This window comes from Rattus norvegicus, chromosome 6 (genome assembly GCF_021556685.1).
Source record: "Rattus norvegicus strain SHRSP/BbbUtx chromosome 6, alternate assembly SHRSP_T2T, whole genome shotgun sequence".
NCBI lineage: Eukaryota > Metazoa > Chordata > Mammalia > Rodentia > Muridae > Rattus > Rattus norvegicus.
Window position 1 is genome coordinate 110882654 of NC_141539.1, and position 23558 is coordinate 110906211.

At 50.2% G+C, this 23558-nt stretch overlaps 1 protein-coding gene across 2 annotated transcripts; it reads right to left on the minus strand.

Moving 5' to 3' along the window:
* Positions 1-8: 8 nt before the first annotated feature.
* Positions 9-16495, minus strand: Rps6kl1 (ribosomal protein S6 kinase-like 1). 2 transcript variants are annotated; one of them, NM_001371379.1, is given in 11 exon segments: positions 9-826; positions 1165-1260; positions 2835-2917; positions 3062-3151; positions 3484-4074; positions 4758-4890; positions 5235-5282; positions 11764-11856; positions 12998-13122; positions 14839-15120; positions 16389-16495. In NM_001371379.1, coding segments are annotated over 10 exon segments (1635 nt in total). In that variant the 5' UTR covers positions 15104-15120; positions 16389-16495; the 3' UTR covers positions 9-715.
* Positions 16496-23558: the final 7063 nt, after the last annotated feature.

A 23558-nucleotide genomic window follows, 5' to 3' on the forward strand; every position in this document is an offset into this window, starting at 1 on the left:
CATAGGAGAGCCAGCCAGAGAATAAAGCACTTTATTCTGTTTCCAAACTGTCTAAGTGGTACAACTGCATTCTAATCCCTCTCTTAACCCCACTGGCTTCCTCCCCTTAATTCTATTCTCCAAAGTCAGAAATCAGAAGTTAAGGTCAGGACTGGGGAGTGGATCATACTATGCCCCCCTCCCCACTTCACCCTACAGACTAAGCACCTCCCTAGCACCCAGACGCCTATAGGAACAGCCTCTGGTTGTAGCAGCCCAGTAGTTGCATGACTAAAGTGGACCCAGGACAGTCCTGGTTTGGGGCTACTGAACCAGAGGTCCAGTGTCCTGAGATGTCTCCAGATTTGCCCTGCGTGTTAGACAAATGGCAGTGTCCCCAGATTCCTCAGTTGGCTCTGCAAGTGTTGAGCGGTTCGGAACTAGAGCAACAGAGGGCGCCCTTTAAACACGACGGTCCCGGCTCATGGTACAAGCTGTGCGTTCAACAGGTATCTGTTGACTGATAAGTGTAGGTTGTTCAGCAGGGTGCACCTCACTGCCCTTCCAGCAGCTTCTCCAGGCCTGTAGCAGTGCTCAGTCTGAGGCCCAAGCAGGTCATAAGCAGAAAAAGTGGCTGCTGCTCCACGATCTTCCCCTGAAGTCCACTGATGAGAGGGGCTGGCCCAGCTGGTAGACAAGAGAACTGGGCCGGCTGCTTTGTCCACTTACCAACCTCTTACCCCGTTAGCCTGCTCCACTGGATAGAACTGAAAAAGGGGTGGGACTTGAGTTTGCTGGTGCCACCACCTCCGGCACCTAAGCGCCGCTGGGGATCGAACTGCAGCAGCTGTGGGGAGAGATTCCGTCAGCAGGCTGCAACCCTTCCCCATCCTGGAGTTTCTCCCGGGGCTATCAACGGGATCCCGGGGCTGGGGATTTAGCTCAGCGGTAGAGCGCTTGCCTAGCAAACGCAAGGCCCTGGGTTCGGTCCCCAGCTCCGAAAAAAAGAAAAAAAAAAAAAAAAAAAAAAAAAACGGGATCCCGAGGGTGCTCTTTCCTTGTTAACCCGGTCAGTCAGCCCCTCCGCCATGATTTTGGCGGTAGCAGACACGGGCATTCGTGGGCATTTTTGCTTCCCAGCAGCACTTGAATTATCACGTACAGGTGGTTCCTTTCATCCCTCACCTCAGTCAGCAGAGAGGCTGCTGGGCGACTGAGCCACTCAGGCAGCTGAAGTTGGGTGTGGGCTTGGAATCCTGAGGGGTGGCTCTGGGACAGCGCCTGGAGAGGTGGGGGACACAAGGAAAGGCCACTTTAGGGATGCTTACACCCTAGTGGCAGTCAAGACTTGCACACACGCACACACGCACAGACACACACAACACAGTCCAAGAGGAAGATCTTGGTAGTTACCTTGGCTAGAATCTACTACTGACTGTTGGGAACGGCATTAAACTTTCCTCACGTCTCCATAACTACATAGGCAATGGCAGGCCTGCCAGGCGGCCATTGAGGCCAAGGCAGGAATGTGATGACAAGCAGAAGTATGTTGAGATTAGGATGAGCTGCAGGAAGAGGGCAGGAGAGCCATGTGGGCTTAGGTCGTCATTTTTATAATGGGTTCTCAGAAACCCTGAGTTATGACCAAAGGCATGTCAGGTCTGGCCTTTGGTCACTCACACTGTGGTCTTCTGGTCCCATGTCAGCCATTTTCCTGTTCAGATGTAGTTGGTTCCCTCTCTTGCTTCCCAACCTGCCTGGCCCCACATGTCGTTCTGAGCTCATCTGAGCGGAGTACAGAGTGTAAAGCCTGGTCATGTGGGTGGTGTGTGTGTGTGTGTGTATGTATGTGTGTAAATATGTGTGTATGTATGTGTATGTGTGTATGTATGTGTACGCATGTGTGTATGTGTATGTGTATATGTATATGTGTATGTGTGTGCATATGTGTGTATGTATATGTGTGTATGTATATGTGTGCATGTGTGTATATGTGCATGTGTACATGTACGTGTGTGTATGTATGTGTGTGTGTATATATGTGTATATATGTGTGCACATGTGTGTATGTGTACGTGTATGTGTAAATGTGTGTGTATGTATGTGTGTGCATGTGTGTGTACATGCATGTGTGTGTGTGTGAGAGAGAGAGAGAATATGGAGGCAGGAAGTTGAAGTGGGGTGTTTTTCCCCTATTTCTCTCTTATTTTATTCGGGGTCTCACTGAGCCCAGTTGGCTGACCAGCTATCTCTGGGAATCTGCTGTCTCACTCGAGACCTGTGTTAGTGTTGGGGATGTGCGTCATCACACTTGACTTTCACATGGGTGCTGGGGATCACACTCGAGTTTTCATGCTTGAGCAGCAGGCACTTTACCAACTGAGCCACCCCCCACCCCCGCAGCTTGCAAGTGGGCTTGGCTGACCCCGCTGATACGGCAACGGCTGACTTGTAGAAAGAGCCTTCTCCCATCTCAAATTGAGGTCTAGGCATTATATAGCCTTGAAGGGTAAGGGGGACCAGATAGTAGGAAAGGGAGATTTAAGTTATAATCCAGAGGCCTCCAGGGAAAGGTTGCTGCTTTTCCAAGCCTCAGGCCAGACATGCTCTTCCATAATCCTCTGGTTATGCCAACTCACATAACTCACAGAAGCCAACGAGTCTCCTTAGCCACAGGCCCTCATGCAGTAGGAGTTCTATTGCCGGTGGTCTGATGGGTGGAAGGACATTCAGCCCAACGCTCAGGCAGGGAGAACCAGGTAGCCTCTGTTTTGACCCTAGCCAGCTGGCTAAGCCCCTGCTCAGCCTAAATGGACTCCACCAGGGCTCTAGACCCTCCCTGCGCAGCTACTCACCATTCCTGTGAGCAATTCATACAGAAGTGACCCGTAGCTCCACCAGTCACAGGCTTCGGTCAGCTCAGAAATGCCCCCAACCTCTGTGAGAACAAGAACACATGCATCCCTCACCTCACATTAAAGGGCCCTTCCTGTTTGCATTCAAGCACCCACTGCCCATCTCCTGTCTTTAACCCATGCAAAGGCAGCCAGGATCTAGAAACCTCCCCCGACTTCCTTCTTGCCTGGAGCGCTGTACAGACAGTCCACAGCTTCCTGGCTGCACTGGGGCTCCACTTCTGACCACTGGCCAAAATACGTGAGTTGGATGTGACCTTCTTGTCCAGTGTGCAGCGAGGATTGGTGGGACAAAGGTTGAAAGAAGCATCACTGAGCAGCTGGAATCTCCAGGCAGTCCCAACACAATCATGTCTGGGGCCAAAGGTCACCCCAGATGGAGTCTCCCTAGGAGTGTGCCCCCTTGCTGCCCAAGGTCCAGGGGTGTTCCTAAAACTGCCCCCCAGCCCTGTTCATATTTTCTCTAAAGGAACAGATAAAGGGAGGGGAGGAGGGAGGAACAGTATGTAGTTTATAATCTTGGAGGTGCTGTTGATTCTGGGCTCCCACGTGAGGAGCGGGGTTGGAGTAGAGAGGCTGGGCATCTTACCTGCCTGGTCCAGGAGCAGGTTCTGTGGGTTGAGGTCCCTGCACAGCACCCCCTGCTCATGCAGTGCCTCCAGTGCCAGCAGCATCTCAGCCGCCCACTGCTTCACCTGTCCCTCCCACAGGCTCCAGGCAGCTCTTCCGCTCCCCAGGCTGGCCCTGTTTGCTGATGGGGGGTTCTGAGCCCTGCCTCGGCCATAGGCCCCTAGCACCCGGTCAGCCCCTTCTCGTACCCAGTGGAGCCTTTGACTGGGTGCTGGGTTCGAACTCTGGCCAGCTCGCCTGACTTGACTGTGCAAGTGGCCACACGGGGCCTCTGTGAGGTCTGAAGAGCAGACAATACTGGTCCTGGGTGCAGGTTCACCGTCAGCCTCTTTCTGAAGCTGGAGGGCTGGGGGAAGGCTCTGGGAAGTCCACGGAGGCTCCACTGGGGTTCTGTCCTGCCTCAAGGTGTGGCCTGGTGGGAGCTTTGCTGGGGTCGTAAGGTTGTGGCCAGTGCTGAGTTGGACTTTGCACTTCTCCTGGGCAGAGCCAGACTTGAGCCCCGAGTGTTGAAAGTGGTCCTGGGAGAGTAGATGTGACCAAAGGGTGCCTCCTGGGCCAAAGAAGGAGTGAGAGTGTAAGAAAGAAGACGAGCCCAGGCCAAACCCTACCTTCCCTCCATTTCATCAAACCCCCGTCTGCCTCTGCAGTGATTGGATCACCCTGCTCTGACCCACGCCCGGGGAGCTCAACTTCACAGCCTTCATACCCCATTGTAGGTGAGCTTGGATGGTGGAGCTCCAGTGGTCAACATGTTGCGCTTCCTCTTTCATTAGGGAGAGTGGCATCACAAAAGGTAGAGGCCACACATGGATTTATAGTGACCATATCATGACCCAAGGATGTGCCTCGCATTTTAGAATCACTAAACATCTACTGCGAGGCTTGGTTCCTGCCTTGACAGTTATAGTCACCAGCCTTGCCATGTGGCCATTCAGGGATGGGCACTACCAGGAAAGCCAAGACCAGAAGAAATGGTGACAAAGAAGACAACTGAATAAATGTCCCCATTCACCTGCCTAGGATGGGGACATTGTGCCCAGGATGTCCCTGCTCCCTTAGTGCCATACAGAGCTCCACGGCAGCCTGGTCCCGCCCTCAGCCTTCAGAAACTTTGTGCTCCCTGTCTGTGCCACATGTGTAGAACAGCTATATTCCTCCTCAGAGCTCAGAGTTGGGGAGAACAGTAATACCTCAAGGCTCAGAGGAATTGATGGCCCTCACAGGTCCCCTCACCTTGCACGTGCTCCAGGTGCAGGAAGATGGAGTCCTCGCTCACGAAGTATCGCAACAATTTTGTCATGAAGGGGACGCCGTGTGGGATGATGGTCAGCCGCTCCCGGCTCACCATGTGACACCTGGGAAGGCTCTGGGGAGGGGACAGGGTATGTAAATGAGCTGACATTGCCCAGGCTTTGGCTTCAGGACACTAGGATATGAAGTGGGAGACCGGCCGAGTAGCATCTGCTCCCACCAGTTCCTGGCCCAGCCTGCACCCCAGGAATCCCATGGAATCCATGTCGGAGGGTGAGACTGTGCGTGTATGTCAGTCTTGGAGCCCTGGGCAATGCTCAGAGGAACAGGCAGATTTGGGCTCTGGAGTGTGGCATGGATACCATATGCATGTTGGAGGGGAGGGATAAGCAGGGGTGTCAAGAGCTCTGAGAAAGTTCCAAGAGGAATGCAACATGGCAGCAGCTGGGCAGCACCTGCCTTCACGACAAAGGTTCCTCCGGTTGCTGGGTCCTGGACCACCTGCACCTGCCAAAGTCCAGGAGGCACTGGTCAAGGTACGTGTTAGTTCCGGCTAACGTCCATCCTGTCCTAATCCTCACCCTCACTAGACCCAAACATCCAAGCTCTGGTGCTTTTTTCTCCAGCAGCTGGGACTCCTACCCTCAGGGGAGCTTTCTCACACCATCTAGCCTCCTGTCCCCCCTGGTTGTGAGCTCCACAAGGGCAGAAACCATCCTGTCCAGCTTGGAATCCCCACAGTCCTGCATAATGCAAGGATGGGATCGACGCTTTGCTTCTGACAGCAAGAGGTCACGAGTACCCTCTGTGGGTTTGCCATAACCTCATGAGAACATCTCTCCCCGCTACCTACACTAGCCAGGCCCTGTGTGGCCTGAGGACAGCCAAGATCAACACTTCAAGATCAACACTGTAGGCTTTGGCCAGACGCCATCGTCCCAGCAGGGACTGAAGGTGGCATCACGGCTGAAGCATCTCGGAGCTAGTCAGTTCTGAGCTTCGCTTGCAAATGACGCTAGGCGAGGCGAGGTGGCACACGCCTTTAACCCCAGCAGCGATGGAGAGAGAGGCAGAGGCAGGCAGATCTCTGTGAGTTCAAGCACAGTCAAGGCTACATGGCGAGCCCTTTTCTCAAAACAGAACAAAACAAAACCAAACCCCCAAACACGTGAAGAGCCTGAGGCTTCTGAGAATGTAGTTCCAGATCGGCAAGGCTGGCTGCAGTAGGCTCGGCGTGCTTCAGGGATATCTCTCCTTTGCTACACTTCTTTTTAAATAAAGTGAGAGTGGTTGTGTGTACACAGCAACCACCTGGGAAGTGTCCTTTGATAGTAGCCCTCTCCTTCTTGGGGTGGCTTTGGTAAGTGGGGATCTGGGTCCACACTACTTGACAGTGGTGAAAACAGTAGCCTAGGGATGGAGTAGGGGAAGAGTTTGTAAAATGGCGCTGGGCCTCATACATTCTAGGATACAGCTCTGTCACTGATTTATATCCCCTAGCTCAGTGCCCCAGTTTTAGAGCTTGGGCAAGGAAACTGGCGTTCTTAGCTATCAAAGAGGAATCATAAATGCCCACCTTTGCTATGTCGCTGGTTTGTTAGGCCATAAATAGGAAAGTCCCTAATGAAAGCCATGACAATATCACATGTCTGCCAGGTCACACACCTTCTCTGAACCCTGTGCTTGTTTCTGGGTTGTGTGCACTTGACGTGTGTGTGTGTGTGTATGTACTATGTGTGTATGCAGTGTGTGTGTGTGCAGTGTGTGTATGTGTATGTATGTACTATGTGTATGCAGTGTGTGTACAGTGTGTGTATGTGTGTGTATGTATGTATGTATGTATGTATGTGTGTATGTGTGTATGTGTGTATGTGTGTATGCAGTATGTGTGTACAGTGTGTATGTGCAGTGTGTGTACACAGTGTGTGTATGTATGTATGTGTATATGTGTGTATGTACTATGTGTATACAATGTGTATGTGTGTGCAGTGTGTGTACACAGTGTGTATGTATGTATGTATGTGTATGTGTGTACACTATGTGTGTATGTGTGTGTGTGTACACTGTGTATGTGTGTGCGTACACTGTGTGTGTGTCTGTGTGTGTGTGTGTAGAGGCCAGGCTTGATGATGCTGGATATCTTCTTCCTTAGCCATTCTCCATCATACTTTTTGAGGCAGAGTCTCTCACTGAGCTTGGAGCTCACCTTCTCAGCTAGGTTTACTGGCCAGCAAGCTCCAGAGATCTGCCTGTTTACTGCCTCGGTATTGGGGTTACAGGCATGTACCCCACTTAGTCTTGCTTTTTATGTAGTTGCTGGGACTCAAACTCAGATCCTCAAGTTTGCATGGGAAGTACTTTGCCAACGGAGTCATTTCCCTATGCAGCCTAAAAATGGGGATCGCGCAGGCAGTTCGTACTTTATACCATCATTGTAAAAGCAGAGGATCAAGTGTAAATCTTCCTCAGCCTTGGCAATTACCAATGTCATTGTAGAAGAAACAGGCATCGTTCACTGTGTGCTAAGGGCTTCAGGTGGCTCGTGTCATTGCGTTCTCCCCACCAGCTTTGTCGGTGACATTGAGGTTCTGAGAAGTGTAACTACTCACTTTCAAGCCTACGGCTGAAAAGTGGTAGCATCAGAATTTGAATACTGACAGACTGACTCGAGAGTGGGGTGAGCAAGTGCCTGCTGGGCTGGGACTTATTTTCTCCATGAAAATGAAAGTAGGGGGCTAGGCTCACCCCACACCTCCTTCCTACACCAGGGCAGCAGGATCCCCTCTGACCACAAGGGGTCTCCCTCTAATGTCTAGAGACCTAACTCAGGCTGGCCTTGGCTCCCTGACCAAACTTGTGCAATGTTTAAAGACAGAGGCAGAAAACACTGGGGTCATTTAGGAAAAGATTCCCACAAGTATTGCCCCCCGCCAGCTAGTTCCCCACCATCCTTCCCCAAGTGGTATTCCCCGCCACCACCTCCTTGGCCAAGTCCTCTGATTTACAGTCAGAAACTCACTCAAGGATGGGAACCAGAAACTAAAAGAGGACCCATTCATCAAAAACCTGTATATTCAAAACATATTAAAACCTATTTTCTTTTGGAAGGAATTAGACCTAAACATTGACAACGATGACTTTGAAGTTAGGTGGGGCGGTGAATTGATTTCTTTTCCTTCTTTATTTTTCTTCCTTTTTTTGTTTTAAACTCACCACTCTCTCAGTCTATTTCTAGCAGAACAACTGATACAACCAAGCAAGCAAACACACCCTCTCCCTCTGATAAGTGGCCTGGAGGACAGGACAATGGCCAACACCTGACTTCCTTGGATCTTAGTTGCCTTCTCTTTGAGGTAATTATTAAGGAGCTGGAAATGTAGCTTAGTCGGTACAGTGCTTGCACAGCACACATGAAACCCTGGGTTTCCTCCTCAGCCTCACGTAAACTGCGAATGCTGATATACACCCCAGTACTCAGGATATGAAGGCAGGAAAATCAGGAGTTCAAGGTCATAGTTGGCTACATGGCAAGTTTGAGGTCTGAAAAGTGGGGCAAGTATTAAACTACAGCACTGTCAAGCACAGCTTTCTGTGGGATGAAAGAGGTCGTCCCGCACGGTACCACGGGCAAGCCATCGACCCCAGTGGCGGTGGAGTCCATGCAAGCGAGACACAGAGCACTAGATTATAATTAATCCACAAATGGGAGGTTAGCCTTATAATTGGGAAGATGGAAGGTGATTGTGGCGACTTTTGAGTGTGTGCATGTGTGCACATGTGCACACACACACACACACACACACACACACACACACACACCCCTAAGGGGCTAGAAGAATGGCTAAGTGGGCAAGAGTGCTCACTATGGAAATTTAAGACCTGGGTTCAAATCTTCCTCACCATGAAGAAAGCATCACCATTGAGCAGGGATAGGAGACTCACTGGGGCTTGCTGGCCATCAGCCAGCTCAGTGAAAGACCCTAAGGCGTTCTGGTGGAGAGTAACAGTGGGACACCTGGCATCCTGTGTGCGTCCATGGGACGTTCTTGGAGCACTGAGATACACCGTTGGTGAAAGGTATGATACGGCCTGTTTTTTTTTTTTTCTTTTTAACATTTTATTTACTTACTTATTTTACATAAGTACACTGTAGCTGTCTTCAAACACACCAGAAGAGGGCATCGGACCCCATTACAGATGGCTGTGAGCCACCATGTGGTTGCTGGGAACTGAACTCAGAACCTCTGAAAGAGCAGTCAGTGCTCTTAACCGCTGAGCCATCTCTCCAGCCCCTGATAAGGCTGAATCCTGGGTGGAACCTCTCTTGAAGCAGGCAAACCTCAAAGTTTCAAAGGTGTTCTTGATTTTTGTTTGTTTGTTTGGTTGTTTTTAAGACAGGGTCTCTCGGGGTTGGGGATTTAGCTCAGTGGTAGAGCGCTTGCCTGGGAAGCGCAAGGCCCTGGGTTCGGTCCCCAGCTCTGAAAAAAAGAAAAAGGAAAAAAAGAAAAAAAAGAAAAAAAAGACAGGGTCTCTCTAGACTGACCTAGAATTGTTATGTAGACCAGGCTGGCTCCAACTCACAGAGATCTGCCTGCTTTTGCCTCTAGAGTGCTGGGATTAAAGGTATCTACCATGCCCTCCCCAGGTCAAACAGGTTCTTAAAGGCTTAGAGGGGAAGCTACTCTTAAGCAAAGTTGGAACAGAGAGTGGGCAAGGTCAGTGCTCCATTTGAAGTGGGCAGCTTCTTCTTGGCCCCCTAGAGTTACATGGGAATGTGAGCCCCACATCTCAAGAGCTGATTCCCCACCCCCCAGGAGATGCTTGACTTTCATATAAAATCCACACATTTGAAAATGCTGGTAACAACGACAAGCCCAAAACCTGTATTTGAGCCAAATAAAACAAGAAGCAACTTGGAAGTCCTTTCTTCCTCATGCCCAATTCAGAGTACGACTCTCTGAGGAGGTCCAGAGAAGGGTGGGGACAATCGCTGACAAAGCCCCCAGGTGTCCCGGCTGCTACCTAGCCCTCACATGCCCACTTCACTCCTCCCTGCCACCTCCGTCCCTGCCAGCACTTCTGCAGCCCTGTCAGCCCCACAGTCAGAACCTTTCAAGGGCCCAGGACTGTCCTGAGCAAGCCCTTGGCTTCCTTCCTGGGCCTGAGGGTGGCCACTAACAGACACTAGCATGGCTTTGCAGCCTGGATCTGCCTGGGCAGAGCTGTGGAATGGGACTGATGGCCTAACACGTTTCCTAATTTGGGGAAATTTCTGTCCCTGGCTGGGACATAACCTAGAGGAGGAAGAAAGACCCCGGGAGGGAGCTGGCACTCACCCCTTGAGTATCTGAGAGAGCATAACAAGGGAAAGAGTCAACCTAAAGATCTTAATGTGTCTTTCCCCTCTGCATAGGCCTCAGGGCCCTGAGGTTTAATTGCTCTGCACATGGGTATGTCCAAGGGTTGAACAAATCAGTGCGTTCTCTCACAGATTTCCACTTGGCGGTTCCTCCTATATACCCAGCTCTGGGAATGTCTAAAGTTAAAGTACCAGGGGTGTAACTTTCATTGAGTGTTTCCCAAATGTATTTAGGTCAGAGTGCCTCTCTTCAAACCTGGCGTTTCACTCAGAGATATGGTGTCAGTCGGTCTGTCTGTGAGAGCAGCTGTGCTTAGCCAAGGTCAGCCCTTGGCCACTGTGCAGTTCAGTGGGAGGGGAGACTGCAGCAGATGGGAAACTGCCCGGACCTTCCCTGAGCCTGGGGCCTGTTCCAGGGACCCAGGAGAAGCAGCTGGAGCAAGGCCTAGAGATGGGAACTTAGCCCTCCCTGCTCCTGTAGCTTGCACTCAGAGCCATCAACCATGCATTAAGTGTCTTAGTGTGTGCCAGGCCTTTCCCAAAAGTTGTTTCATTTCCTTCTCAGATCACCACTTTGGGGGGGAGGAAACCAATTCTCAGAGCTGTGAGGGGACTTGTCCAGGGTTCACTGGCCAAACCCAGAGCATGCTTCCCAGGTGGCATGCTGCCCTACTATATGACAGAGAGGCACACACTGCTCTCTCTTTTCTCTATGGGCTCCCAGACCCACCAAAATTGCCCAATGCTTTAAACTACACACTCTTGGTTTCAGCCCTAGAAATTCTAACTCCACAGGTTTGGCAATGGGGTCCTGATATCTATGTTTGAGAAACTCACCAGATGATTCTTAGAACTGTGTAGGAAGCCCTGGGCTAGAGGCAGAGGGCAAACTGATAGAGGCTCAACTCTTTTTTTTTTTTTTTTTTTTTTTGTTCTTTTTTTCGGAGCTGGGGACCGAACCCAGGGCCTTGCGCTTCCTAGGTAAGCGCTCTACCACTGAGCTAAATCCCCAGCCCCGAGGCTCAACTCTTACACGGCCTCTTTGTCCCTCAGATTTCTCCACTTTAATAGGGGTTGGGACATCATCTCCTGTCTTCTTGTCCACTCTGGATTAAGGGAAAGGGGAAAGGGAAAAGGTGCGAGATGGTCACAGGATGAAGACAGGACTACCAGAAGAGAAAGGGTGGAGCTGCCAAGGCCCTGGACGATCCAAGCCATCTCAAAGAAATGCATATGTCCACTGGTCAGGCTGGAGAGAGGGACCTTTCAGTACAGGAAGTGCTCAGCTCTGTGTGTGTGTGACGGGGTGGGGGCTGGGGAGAGCTGGGGCTGCAGCCTGGCAGGCAGGAGGAGGGCTGTGGGAAATGGGCGGATCCCTGGGCATAGGGTGGGATCCTCCCACCATCTCTGGGAGCTTTCTGCCTGACTGCCTGCCTCTTCTCATTCTCCACTTCCTCTCTAGAACCTGACAGGTATTTTGGGAGAGAAGAGGAGCCACTGGACCCGGCTGCTCTCCCCTCCGATGCGGGCAGCACAGTAGATGCCCTCCATCCTGTCCTACCACTCCCTCATCTGCCGCCCCTGACTGCCCACATCTGCTTCCCTTCCCACAGCCCAGGGCCTGCTCACCTTCTTGATGATCCCAACAACCCTGCATCCCTTCAGCTGCTCCAGAGCAGAGCTCAGGGTGCGGATGGGCCGCAGCCTCAAGCTGCTGAAACCCTGCAGAGGAGAGAGACAAGGCCTCAGCTGTGGCTGTGGGCAGGGTTTCTGGGTGTCAGGACAGTGGCTAGGACTTGTGGTCCAGGCAGACCCTGCCTCGCAGGACAGACTGAGCTCTTGATTCAGAGTTTGGGGCACACAGGTTCAAAGCACCCCAGCTGGCTCTCGCTCAGCCCCTACCCAGCCATATTAGGACTGCTTCCAGGGGCTTTAGAATCTCCTCTTCAAAAGTCTTGTCCATGAGATGCCGAGGCCTTCGGGATTTGTGGAGTGGGAACATGTGCATCTCGGCCTCAAAATTTAGACAACCTACTTTTGTGAGAGGCAAGCTACAGGACACAGAGGACCGTGACACGGAGAGTACAGTTGGCCACTGGGTCAGAAAAGCAACAGGAGGGGCTGGAGAGATGGCTCAGCGGTTAAGAGCACTGACTGCTCTTCCAGAGGTCCTGAGTTCAATTCCCAGCAACCACAACCACATGGTGGCTCACAACCATCTGTAATGGGATCTGATGCCCTCTTCTGGTGTGTCTGAAGACAGCTACAGTGTACTTATATATAATAAATGAATAAACCTTTAAAAAAAAAGTAAAGGGGGTTGGGGATTTAGCTCAGTGGTAGAGCGCTTGCCTAGCAAGCTTAAGGCCCTGGGTTCGGTCCCCAGCTCTGAAAAAAAGAAAAGAAAAAAAAAAGTAAAAAAAAAAAGCAACAGGAGGAACATTAGATTCAAAGGTGTGTGTGTGTGTGTGTGTGTGTGTGTGTGTGTGTGTGTGTGTGTACGCACTCAGCAGAAACAGAATTTAGAGACTCTGGGTACTCATGTGAGAAAGGCACACAGAGTCACACACAATGGGGTGGGTGTTTAAGTCACAGGTGTTCTGTGAGGCTGAACGAGGCATGAGGGTGTGGGGGAGGGAGGAGGGATGGGAGGGCAACCCTGCCTCACACTCAGATTCATACCCACCCCTCCCACCCCCCCACCCCCCCACCCCTCCCACCCCCCCACCCCTCCCACCCCTCACCCCCCCACCCCGCTACCCATTCTTCCCTGGGGCAGGAGGGGAATGAGAGCTGCGGAAGTGGTTGTTTCTCTCCAAAGTCCTCTTTCTCTTCCTCAGGGATCCAGGGCGGTTTTCCTCACCGTGTTGGGACTGGTTCCACTGCCCAGTGTCCGCTGCAGGTGGCAGTTGAAGATCTCCTCTGCCCTCCGTAGGTACTTGGTAATTTTCAGTTTTACGGCTTCACACCTCTCCTTGTTGGGGTCAACTGTGGAGAGCCAGGAGTCATCATCCGCAGTCACCAGGACTGTACTCCACCCTCTCTCCTGGGCTTTACCGGTGGCTGAGATGCCAACTCCATTAACTACGTCTGCCTGTCACAGCCGATGGCTCCTAACTCCCAGATGGCTTTAGCTGGTTCATCCCGCAGCTCCGTGTTTGAGAGCAGGGGCCGAGAAGAGAGATGCAGGAGCAAAGGGGGAACCACCATGGCCCTCAGATGGTACCCACCACCTCACTGGCTGTTCTCACATCCTGAGAAGGAACTAGGTGGAGATTTTCAAGTCCCTTTCCTTCAGAAGAGGAGAGAGAAGCTTCTAGAGTCCAATGCTTCCTGTCTCTGCCTCCCAGTATGAAAAAGGCCAGGGTGGAGACCAGATTAGAAAGACAAGAAATGAAGCCTGCGCATGTCAGGTGTCCTCAACAAACGGGTCTGGTGACGCTAGTCACCATAGCCTGCCACAGGCCCTTGTGTCTCAGAGTTAGCATGGAAACGCCTCATTCTGCCCTTATCAGCCCTTCCCTCTCCCCTACAAGCCTGGGCCTCCCTCCCTCCCTCCTTCCCGCCCTCTCTGTGGAACACTGCTAGGCAGTAGACATCACACATACCATCCTTCAGCAGTCACATCTAGAAGATGTCCCTTGCTAGTCCCTCTGATTCTCCCTTTGCTCTTCCCACCCAGGGTTATAATTGCATATCCACCTGTCAGCCAGCCCCGCCCCCTCCAGCTGTCAGTCATCCCCGCCCCTCCACCTGTCAGTCAGCCCCGCCCCCTCAGGAGTGCAATCTCCAGAGGCCACTGCCCAGCTCCGTGGCCAGCCATGAGCAGTGGCCAAGTACATAAGCCACAGGAGCTGAAACAGTCCCACCCTCCGGGTGTACCCCTTGATAGTTATGGAGCCTTGAGCAAGTCCTCTAACTGCCCCATGCCTCAATTTCTTCACCTGGAAAATTAGTTCCTGCTGGCATTGAGAGACAGCTCATCTGTTAAGAGTACAGGCTGCTCTTCCAGAGGACCTGGGTTCGAGTCCCAGCCCCCCATGGCAGTTCACAACCAGCTTTAACTTCAGTTCCACGGTATCTGACACCCTTACACAGACATATATTCAGGCAAAACACCATTGCACATAAAATAGATAAACAAATGAATCATTACAAGAAGAAGAAGAGGAAGAGGAGGAAGAGGAAGAGGAAGAAGAGGAGGAAGAGGAGGAGGAGGAGGAGGAGGAGGAGGAGAAAAGTTGTTCTCACCCAGAGCCACACACACTTGTAGCCTGAGCAGTCAGGAGGCTGAGATAGGAAGATTAGCCTGGGCAACAGTGAAAAACCTATCTCAAATGATGATGATGCTGATCATACTTTGTCTTTTTTCTTTTCAGAGCTGAGGACCGAACCCAGGGCCTTGCGCTTGCTAGGCAAGCACTCTACCACTGAGCTAAATCCCCAACCCTGACGCTGATCATACTAATAATTCCTAGATACTTGTAACTATTAATGTGAGGCTCGATGAATTAATATAGTAGACACCTAATGGGATCTGCCAGTAGAAATGCCTTAATAAATTCAAGTCCTCAAGTCCTCATTACTGTCCTTCATGGAGGCCTGGCAGGGTTAACCCCGTGCCCTAGTATGGACAGAGACAAAGAATCCTTCATTGGCCCTCTCCTGTCCACCTTCTGTGCGGGCACATCCCCATCGTCTCACCATGCACACCGCGGAGCAGCACGTCCACACCATTCTGGTAGTAGTTGAAGGCAGCCTCGTAATCCTCGCTGACGTCTCGCTCCAGCGCCAGGTGGATCTGTGTCGCCGCGTCTACCAGGTAGTCATGCTTGGTCATGTCAGCCGTCCCTGCAGCTACCCGGTGACGAATCTGCTCCAGGTACATGCAGGCCTGGGACCGTGCCCGTGAACAAGGCTCTGGCTCCAGGCCTGGGCCTGGTGGACACTCACAGGCTACTAGGCTCATAGTGGCCCTGCTGCGACCTGCAAGAAGCAAATGCATTAGGGAAGCACGTGTTGGGAGTCACACCCCTGCCTGTACTCCTGCTTTCTCCACCAAACACTGGAGAGACTTGATATTCATATCCAAAGGTCCCGTCTTTGAGTCGTGTCCTACCTCAATGACAGAGTAAACACAGTGAGGGCCTTTCTTTTCTTTTCCATTCAAATTCAGTTCCACAAGTACCTTCCCATCATATTGTACACTGTACGTACAGAGCAAGGAGAGCTGGGGACACCTGTGACCCACAGTTGCCTTTAAGGGGTGTCCACAGAGCAAACCCAGTGTCAAGTGCGTAGTAAATGTATGGAAGTCACACACACTGACTGGCTCGAAGCTTCTGGTCTCACTTCTCCCCCTCCTCCCTGCCTGCCTTGTAAAGTTTCATTCAGATCCACAGTAACTGTCCTCAGCCAAAACACAGTTTGATACCTTTGGCCCTGAGAGGTCTTGAGTCAGTGAGTGGGGAACGCCCCCGCCCCCTACCCAGGCACCAAGCTGAGAATGCGGAGCTCATCAAAGCCCCTTGGGAGGTGAGGTGATTGACTGATTAGATGCCAGTTCATGTGGAGTTCAGTGAGAGGGTCAGGGTGACCCAGCCCTATGGAGGCTATCCCAGAAGTCCAGGGGCCAGTAAGCCTTCCCAAGGACCTGACAGTAACTCCTCCCCAAAGGCTCATGGGATAAGAATGGCAGCTGGCAAAGGGGAAGGGGCAAAGAGAAATAGAAATCAGCCAGCAGCGTGGCCTCTGTCCCTCACAGCAGCATAGCAGCCACCTTTGCTGTCTCGGGTGTCCTGGAAAATGGCCTTTTATCCCCGAATGTTTTCCGGCTCGGCAAAAGACACAGGATAAAGGAAGAGGTGGGGAGGAAATGCACAAATCCAAGCAGCCAGGAGCTGAGAGTCTTGGCCAAGATGAGGCCAGGAGATGGAGAAAGGCGGCTTTCCTGCTCTGCCAGGCCCAGCGGGACAGACAGCTTCGAGGCCTGTGCTGGGGCATCGACGCCTGCTGCGCAGGGCTGCGGGTTTCAGGTCCATCTCTTGGATCCGCATGCGGGAGACTACAAGTGTCAATCAAGCAGCGCGTGCATGCCCCCTCCAACCCCCCCCCCCCGCACACCCTCCCCCCCCCCCCCCGCGTACTCAAGGTGCATCACTACAGGGAACGTCCAAGGACGTCGGGTTGAGGCAGGGAGGGGAAGGCTCCTCCTCCCCTGGGAGGATGGCTGAAGAGCGGAACAAATACTCTACCTGTCCGCGTGCCAGAGCTCCACGCCAAGGCTGTCCCTTCACCTCTGCAAGGCTCTCTGTCTGTGCCTCCCACCCTTCCGCAGGTGCCTGGGGGTGGGGGTGGGGCGTCTAGCCGGGTGCCTGCCGGCCATTGGCTACGGATGAGCTCATCCTCAACCCGTTAGAATAAACCTCCAATCACCGCCTTCCTCGGCTTCTGACAGCCCTTAAAGCCCTAGAGTATGCAAGCCCAGGAACTCGGAGCTGGGAATGGGAGTGGGTGGGGATGGACGTGGGTGAGTGAGTGTAGGGTGAAGAGAAGAGGTCTATTGTCACCTAGGGTTGTGGGAGGGGCCGCCTCAGATCTCTAAGCCAATGAAACTTACCACAGCACTTCCAAGAGACTTTCCTCATTCCCTACTTCAGTTAGTCAATGTTTCTCTGTTGGATGTGTACTCTGCCCCAATGCCTAGTGTGGGTATGACTCTATGGCTTCACAGATCAATCTGCCTAAGTCTTCCTGGGCTCTAAGGTCGGGCGAGTGGCTCGGAGTTGAGCAGCATCGAGTTGAGCAGCATCGAATCCTAACCTGGAGTCGGAAAGGCATTCCCAAGAAAGCCACAATTGGCCCAAGCCCCTTATTTATCAGAAGCCACACTGCGCTTTGCTGTGGCCTTGTCTCTTTGATGTTTTTCACACGTGTCTCCTCTGGCTCCTCTTCCTCCTCCACACCCCCTCTGACCCAGAGCTGCTGCCTTCTCTGGCGATCAAACTCGGGTCACTGGGTTCAAACGGCAGCACTTCATGCCCCGAGCCACCTCACCAGCCCCAGATTCATCTCTTTATTAATGAATGTGATGGTTTGTATTTGCTTGGCCCAGGGACTGGCACTATTGGGAGTTGTGGCCCTGTTGGAGTAGGTGTGTCACTGTGGGCGTGGGCTTTAAGACCCTCATCCTAACCACCTGGAAGTCAGTCTTCTCCTAGCAGCCATCGGATGAAGATGTAGAACTCTCAGCTCCTCCTACACCATGCCTGCCTGGATGCTGCCATGTTCCTGCCTTGATGATAATGCACTGACCCTCTGAACCTGTAAGCCAGCCCCAAATATCGTTCTTTTTTTTTTTTTTCTTTTTTTCGGAGCTGGGGACCGAACCCAGGGCCTTGCGCTTGCTAGGCAAGTGCTCTACTGCTGAGCTAAATCCCCAACCCCTCCAAATATTGTTCTTATAAGAGTTGCCTTGGTCATGGTGTCTGTTCACAGCACCTGAGTAAGACATAAAATAAAACAACTTTTAAAAATGAGTTATTTATTTTATTTTATGTACATTGGTGTTTTGCTTGCAAATACGTCTATGTGAGGTTTGGATTCCTTGAAATTGGACTTCAGACAGCCTTGAGTTACTGTGCAGGTGCAGGGAATTGAACCATGATCCTTTGGACAAGCTACCGGTGCTCCCAACCATAAAGCCATCTCATCAGTCTTAATAAAACATCTCAAATCTGACACTCTAGAGCTAAAATAAGGCATAACCCACAGAAAGGGAGGGAATAGTTGGAAATCATATATTTGATAAGGGTCTGGTATCCAGAACATACAAAAAGTAATTCTTACTTTTTGTCCTAGTCACTGTTCTCTTGTTGTGAAGAGGCGCCATGACCATGGCAACTCTTCTGAAAGAAAACATTTAATTGGGGGCTGGCTTACAGCTTCAGAGGTTCAGTTCATTATCATCATGGGGGGGGGTGCATGGTGGCACACAGGGAGACACTGGAGCAATAGCTGAGAGTTACATCCAGACTCACAAGAAGAGAGAGAGAGAGAGAGAGAGAGAGAGAGAGAGAGAGAGAGAGAGAGAGAGAGAGAGAGAGACACTAGCCTGGCATGGGCTTTCAAAATTTCAAAACACACTTCCTCCAGTGAGACCACACCTCCTAATCCTTCTAATCCTTTCAAAGAGTTACACTTGTCACTAAGCATTTAAACATATTATTCTACGGGGGCCATTTTTATTCAAACCACTATACATCTTAACAAGTCAAAGACAAAAAAGTTCAAAACTGAGCAAAGGATTTTAACGATTTCTTCAAAGAAGATAAGAAAAGAACCAGTAAATAGATGAGAAGGTTTTCAATATCATTGATCCTTATGGGAATGCAAATTAAAACCACAACAGCATACCATTGATGCCCGCTGGATGGCCGTAGTAAAAGAAATCACTGTAGCAAGGCTGGACAATGCTCTGGAGAAACTGGGACCTTACCCTGCTGTTGAGGACGGAGCTGATATGGCTCTGCAGAAAGTGAGTTAGCAGATGCTCGCACAGTTAAATTTACAGTTACATATGATCCAGCGTTTCACTCCTATGAAAGTCCGTACATAAATGCTGTCAGCAGCAATGATCACAACAGACAAAAATGCAATGTTAACACATGACTCACACTCACAGAGCCCTGCCTGTCTCTGCCTCCTGAGTGCCCGGACACTAAGAGTCTGTGACATCGCTGCCTGGCTGGTTTTTTCTTCCTCCTCCTCCTCCTCCCCCTCCCCCCTCCTCTTCCCCCTCCTCCTCCTCCACTACTTCTTCTTCTTCTTCTTCTTCTTCTTCTTCTTCTTCTTCTTCTTCTTCTTCTTCTTCTTCTTCTTCTTCTTCTTCTTCTTCTTCTTCTCTATACATTTTAAAGAAGAGTATATGTATTTTGTCTCATCTTATTGTGTAAGTTTTTTATTATTTATTTAGTAGTTTTTAAAAAAAACGTATTCTTTATTTCTGTGTTTGTGTGTGTGTGTGTCTGTGAATGTGTCCAAGGAGGTGAGAGAGGTGTCAGCTTCCTGAAGCTGGATGATACCAGACTGTTGTGAGCTGCCTGCTGTGGGTGCTGGGAACTGAACTCAGGCCCTCTGCAAGAACGATATGTGCTCTTAACCACCGAGCCATTTCTCCAGCCCTATTACACATATTTTTAAAGTGACATGATGTGTGCTTGCATGTATGTTTGTGTGATGCCTCAGCATGCAGTGGGAGGTTAGAATGCAACTTGCAGAAGTATACTCTCTCCTAACTTTTGCATTTCCGGAATCAAACTCAGGACATTAGGTTTGGTGGCCAATGTCTGTATCTGCTTTTGCTGAGCTATCTTGCCTTTCTTTCTTTCTTTCTTTCTTTCTTTCTTTCTTTCTTTCTTCCTTCCTTCCTTCCTTCCTTTCTTTCTTTCTACCTTCCTTCTTTTTAATTTGTCGTCTTGGTCCTTTTTTCTTTTTTAATGATTTATTTATTATTTTTAAAAAATGTTTTATTTATTATATGTATGTGAGTACACTGTAGCTGTCTTCAGACACAGCAGGAGAGGGCATCAGATCTCATTACAGATGGTTGTTGCTGGGAATTGAACTCAGGACCTCTGGAAGAGCAGCCAGTGCTCTAAACCGCTGAGCCATCTCTCCAGCCCTTAATGACTTATTTTAATTGTGTGTCTGTATGTGGGTATGTGAACATGCCTGCAGGTGCCATGGAGGTCAGAAGAGGGCATCAGATCCTCTGGAGCTAGAGTTACAGGCAGTTGTGAACTGCCCAATATGGGTGCTGGGAGCTACACTGGAGGCCTCTGCAAGAGGAGCCAGCACTCTTACCGGCAGAGCCATCTCTCCAGCTCTCTATCCCAATTTTTAAGAGTGGTCATAACAAAAAACAAAGACTCCTTGGTCCTTTGAAACTCTTTCTATCAACATGGGGTCCCAACTCCATCCTGTGTCCATCAGAGTCACCCACTTCAGGACCCTCACTGTTGGAGCCATTCCAACTCCTCCTCTCTTTTCACACGCCACCTTTTTAGTCTGTTTGAACATCACGATGGTTTTTCCCTCCAGATCCAAACATTTCTTCCCCACCCACTGCACTGTGTTTGATGGGAACATAAATGAAGATGTTCTCCATTTACTGTAAGAGCATTGTCAACTCATTTTGTTTCTATCTCTTTTTTTTTCATTTTTTTAAGTGTGTGTGTCTCTGTGTGGGTCTGTGTGTGTGTTTGTGTGTGTGTGTTCTGTGTCTGTGTGTCTGTGTGTGTCTGTGTGTCTGTGTGTGTCTCTGTGTGTCTGTGCGTATCTGTGTGTGTTTCTGTGTCTGTGCGTCTGTGTGTGTGTCTGTCTCTGTGTGTATCTTTGTGTGTATGTGTGTGTGTGTCTCTGTGTGTGCATGTGTGTGTGCATGTGTGTGTCTGAGTGTGTCTGTGTGTGTCTGTGTGTGTGACTGTGTCTGTGTATGTGTCTCTGTGTCTGTGTATGTGTCTCTGTGTGTATGTGTGTGTGTCTCTGTGTGTGTTTGTGTCTGTGTGTCTGTGTGTGTGTCTATCTCTGTGTGTATCTCTGTGTGTGTCTCTGTGTATATCTGTGTCTGTGTGTCTGTGTGTGTGTCTCTGTGTCTGTGTATGTGTCTCTGTGTGTATGTGTGTCTGTCTGTGTGTGTGCATGTGTGTGTGTCTGTGTGCATGTGTCTCTGTGTGTGTGTGTCTCTGTGTGTGTCTGTGTCTGTGTGTCTGTGTGTGTGTCTATCTCTGTGTGTATCTCTGTGTGTGTCTCTGTGTATATCTCTGTGTGTGTATCTGTGTCTGTGTGTCTCTGTGTGTGTGTCTCTGTGTGTGTGCATGTGCGCGTGCGTCATGACACATATGGAGTGCAGAGGACAACTTACAGGAGTCAGTTCTCTCCTTCTACCTCACAGGTCCAGGGATCACACAGCTCAGACAGCCATGTTTGGCAGCAGGTGACATTCCCACCCTGAACCAACTCACTGTTTCCAGTCTTTGCTTTTAAAGCAGGATTTCCCTGTGTTGTCCAAGTTAGTTTCCAGTTTATTGTCTCTCCTGACTCTTTTTTTTTTTTTTTTTGGTTCTTTTTTTCGGAGCTGGGGAACGAACCCAGGGCCTTGTGCTTCCTAGGCAAGTGCTCTACCACTGAGCTAAATCCCCAACCCCTCTCCTGACTCTTGAAAGTTGATATTACAGGCTTAAGTTACCTTGCCTAGTTGTATTAATTTACTTTTCAAAAACGTAAATAAATTGGAAGCTGCAGAGATGGACCAGTGGTCAAGAGCACTTGCTGCCCTTCCAGAAGACTCAGGTTCGATTCTCCGTTCCCAGCACCTACAAGGCAGCTCCCAAGGGTCTAATTGCTCTGGTCTCTAAGGGCATCAGACGTATCCATGGTAAACAGACATACACATAAAATAAATAACCATAAGACTTGCCCATATTAAAGCTCACAAATCAGAGCCAGGCTGTGCTAGAAGACTCCTCACCTCATCCTTCTCTTTCTACTCTTTCCTGAATGCAATGGGCACTGCCATCCTGGGAAGCCTCTCCAAGCACTAGTCAGATTCTGTCCCTCCTTGCTCACATCTGCGAGAGTTTCCATCTAGCTCCAAGATGTACTCGGGGCTTCCTGTGACTCCCAAGAACTTCCTTCACTGCCCTTCCTAATTTTCCTCCCTTATTGACCTCACCCACCCAACTTCAGCTCCTGATCATAACAAGCATCTCTTACCCTGGAGCCCCTACCCTGCAGCTGCCCCCTTCTAGAATCGTCTTCTTTAGAAATCTGACTAGCTCTTCTCTTTCTGAGTGTGTGTCCTGAAATGCTTTTCTTCCCAGTCTGAGACCGTCTCCCTCTCCCATTCTCTTCTCTCTATCTCCCTTTGTCTCTCTGTGTCTCTGTCTGTCTCTTTCTCTCTGTCTCTGTGTCTCTGTGTCTCTCTGTCTCTGTGTCTCTCTGTCTCTGTGTCTCTCTGTGTCTCTCTGTGTCTCTCTGTCTCTCTCTCTCTGTCTCTCTCTCTCTCTCTCTCTCTCTCTCTCTCTCTCTCTCTCTCTCTCTCTCTCCCTCTCTCCCTTCTCTACCCTAAACCAATAGCATGGCCTGTACTCTACTCGCATCTTTCTCTGTGCCTGTTTCTTTTCCCCTCTGGACAGGGGCTTTTGTTCACTGCTGTACCCAAAATGCCAAGCACAGCATATGTCACACAGGATCACTCAAGAAATGTTGTCGAGGGGATGCGTGGATGAGTGGGCTCTAAAGCTTAAGAAGAAATAACGAGGGAATGCAATTGAGGAGGGCCATGGAGAAGGTGGCTCTGGACAGAGACAAGATAGGAAGGAATGCCCCGTATAAAGTAAGGGGGAGCATGGCATCTGCTGACCAGACAGAAGGCACGAAGTCACTGACTGACATTAGAACCACTTCCTGAAAGAGTCAAACCCTTCTTCACAAGCTCTAAGCGAAGCTCCCGGATTTTCTTCTTAACTTGATAATGGGTTATCTTCCAGGCACAGAGCAAACCCCATATGTAACTTAGAAGCGTTCCCACAGTCTGTCATCCTGGCTTGAAGTAGGATCATACTTCCCCACCCCTTTGCAAGTTGGGCTGAGTCATAGAACTTGCTTTGAAGTGCTCAGGGATGAAGCATGTGGTAATTTAGGGTGGGAACTTCAAAAGCCAGTGGATAATTCATCTTTCTCCTTCCTCCCACCAGAGTGAGCTTAGGAGCAGACAGCCTAGATCTCTGGGAAATAGCAGTGTGTAAGATCTCTTTCCTCCGAGCATGACCTGTGTTGGATATGATTTGTGAGTGACAGAGAAGGTTTTATTGTACTGAACAACCGGATGGAGATTGTGCACTAGAAAGATGCCTTTGATTTTCATGGCCCTTGCTGTTTTTATGAAGTAAGAGATTTCTGCACACAAAGAGCTGTCTTATAAGTATGCCCATCGCAGCTTTCTTAATAGTGTCATAGGAGATAGATAATGTTATTCGAAACAACCCACACCAGATGGTGTTTAAGGTTTTGTTTATTTTTATTTTATGTGTATGAGTGTTTTGCCTGCATGTATTTAAGGGTACCACATACGCACCTGGGAGCAACAAAGAGGCCTCCGATTCCCTCGATGTGGAGTTACAGAGGGCTGGGAGCTGACGTTTGGGTGGGTGCTGAGCAACCAGTGTTCCTAACCACTGAGCCATCTCTCCAGTCTCCAGATTAAGTATGGCGAAATAAACCACCGTGGATCTCGCTTTCATCTGGGTCTTAAGCTAAGAAGATTTGGGAGGACTTCCCACCTCTGGCTTCTTCTCTGTCTTCACCTGGGGATGACAATGGGTAAGAGAGGGGTCTTTTATCATGAAACATCCTCATAAAAT